Source organism: Nilaparvata lugens, chromosome X (genome assembly GCF_014356525.2).
Source record: "Nilaparvata lugens isolate BPH chromosome X, ASM1435652v1, whole genome shotgun sequence".
NCBI lineage: Eukaryota > Metazoa > Arthropoda > Insecta > Hemiptera > Delphacidae > Nilaparvata > Nilaparvata lugens.
In genome coordinates this window covers 41,597,278-41,599,595 of record NC_052518.1, presented here as the reverse complement: position 1 = coordinate 41,599,595, position 2,318 = coordinate 41,597,278, and the positions used below count along the sequence as shown (strand labels likewise).

At 37.4% G+C, this 2,318-nt stretch overlaps 1 protein-coding gene across 1 annotated transcript in view; it reads right to left on the bottom strand.

Annotated features, from left to right (window-relative positions):
* Nucleotides 1-1,549: 1,549 nt before the first annotated feature.
* LOC120355027 overlaps nucleotides 1,550-2,318 on the bottom strand; it is a 2,655-nt gene continuing 1,886 nt past the window's right edge. The window contains exon 2 of the mRNA XM_039443268.1: nucleotides 1,550-2,305. Within this exon, the coding sequence (XP_039299202.1) occupies nucleotides 1,563-2,305 (743 nt within the window). The 3' untranslated portion in view covers nucleotides 1,550-1,562. The remainder of the gene's footprint in view (nucleotides 2,306-2,318) is intronic.

Genomic DNA, 2,318 nt, shown 5'->3' with positions numbered 1-2,318 from the left:
ATCACCCTGATTACATAACTGTTGAGTTCCAATCGATAGATTCCACAAAACCATTTTCATGGCCATTTTTGAAACTCGGAAATCGAGATAATTCACGTTTTTTATCATAGATTCGACAGGAAAGATCTATTTCAACTTAGCGAATGAATATGATTATAAGAGAAAGTAATATGATTGTAATTCTCTTCTCCATCCTTATTATCAGCAAATCATATATGGACAATATTGTATTATCATCTTGAAATATTCACTCATCTTCTTTGAAGAGGAAAGAAGTTCTTTGTATCCATGTTTGTATTGCTGTTTGGCTTTGAAAGCTGCATTCTTGTTCGAATTACATAAATGAGTCGAAAGTGACCTGCTAAGAGGGAAATGGGTCGCCAAAAACATAGGGTGATGTTATCGGAGGTTCAAACGTATTCCATAACAAAACCTTTTCTAGCTGAAGGAACATGGTGATTTTCTCACAAGAGGGCTTATTGTCTGTCCAGTCTACAATCAGGAAGTTTTCGAAGGAAAGTGTCGAATATTCATAACAATAAGAATATCTACAACAATAGCTGACCCTCACACTATAGTGTAGTTTCTTCGAATTCTGAGAGTAGACAGATGGGACTATTGTTTCCCTAGCCAGTTTGCAAACATTTTCTTCAAGTGTTTCATTGAGAGGGAAGTATTTATTTTTGTAAGAAGAGGCAACATCAAAGTCGCAGTGATATCAATACATTGAATACTGGAATGGTCTTTTGTAATGAACCGGTGGAGGTGTTTCATGAACCAATTTACCTCACACCGGATATCAATCTGTAACCGGTGGAGGTGTTCTATAAACCTCTTCACCTCACACCGGATATCAAAATTATGTCGCCGAGAATTTCTTCATACCATGATTTGGTTAATCTTCATGGCACAACGTGGAATATTGATTACAAAGAACTAAAATAAAGTTTAGGTCTTCAAGAACTAAGAACTAAATGAAGTTCTTACTTCTTATCCTTACTTCTTTCTTATCTCACTTCTTAGACATGAGGTTCGTAAGACACTCTTGCAGTCTATCCTACCGTTGTGCACCAATGTAAACGGCGGAGAGTTTCTCCTCTCCTGTAAAATTTATTGATATTATACTACTATTAAACATCTATTTGAATCTGTGATTAGTTGGGAACTTACAGTGGATTCGTTCATCCAAATGCACAGATTCTCAGCAATATTTAATCGTCACCTATCTTAGCAACTAATAACTACGAGCCAGGAACTTCAATGAAAAATACTTTAAGAATTTAACCTCAGGTTTAGACCTGATACACAAAAAAACTGCAATAATACCCACTATTACACACTAATAATTCACACTTTTACAATCAATTGGCTTCTTATTATATAGAATTCATTTATTTGATTGGCTTCTTAACACTAATTCTATTTTCTATTCAAAGAGCAAAGCGAAGTTCTAGTTTATGATAGTTTTAAATTGTGAATGTTATTTTCGTGGATGTCGATTCTAGAGAGCTATGGTCTTGAGTCTTCGACCATGTATACTTACTTACTCTTACTCCGTGGCTCTACAACCCATTGAGGGTCTTGGCCTTCCGCAATATGCCTCTCCATTCGTCTCGGTCTTGCACCTTTCTCCTCCAACCTCTGATACCCATTTCTTTCAGGTCATTCTCTATGTCATCAATCCAGCGCATTCTCGGTCTTCCCTTTAATCTTCTTCCACCTGGATTCATTCTGTGGACTTTTTTCGCACTCCTGGAGTCACTCATTCGTTCAAGGTGTCCCAGCCAGCTAAGACGCCTAACTTTTATCTCACTCACAATGTCTGGGTTTCCGAAAAGCTCTCGTAACTCCTGATTAGTACGTATCCTCCATTCTCCATTACTGAAGATAGGTCCATATATTTTCCGGAGGATTTTTCTTTCCCAGACATTAAGTAGCGCTTCGTCTTTTTGAGTTGGGACCCAAGTTTCTGCACCATAAAGCACTACTGGTCTAATAACGGTGATATATACTTGTATTTTCACTTTCCTAGTGATGAGCCGGGAATTCAAAAAATGTTTCATGGCATAATAGCATCGATTACCTGCTGACAGCTTTGCTTTGATATCTACCTGCACTTCATTTCTATGTGTTATCATAGCACCTAAGTACTTGAATTCGTCAACTCTTTCAAAGATACTATTGCCCATCACTAGTTGCCTTTCGTTTTCTTGACCATCTATCCTGCTGTTGAACATGTATTTTGTCTTGTTTGCATTTATGGTGAGTCCTGTATTCTGAGAGCCAATTTCCAGTTGGTTGAAACCTTCTTCCAGAGC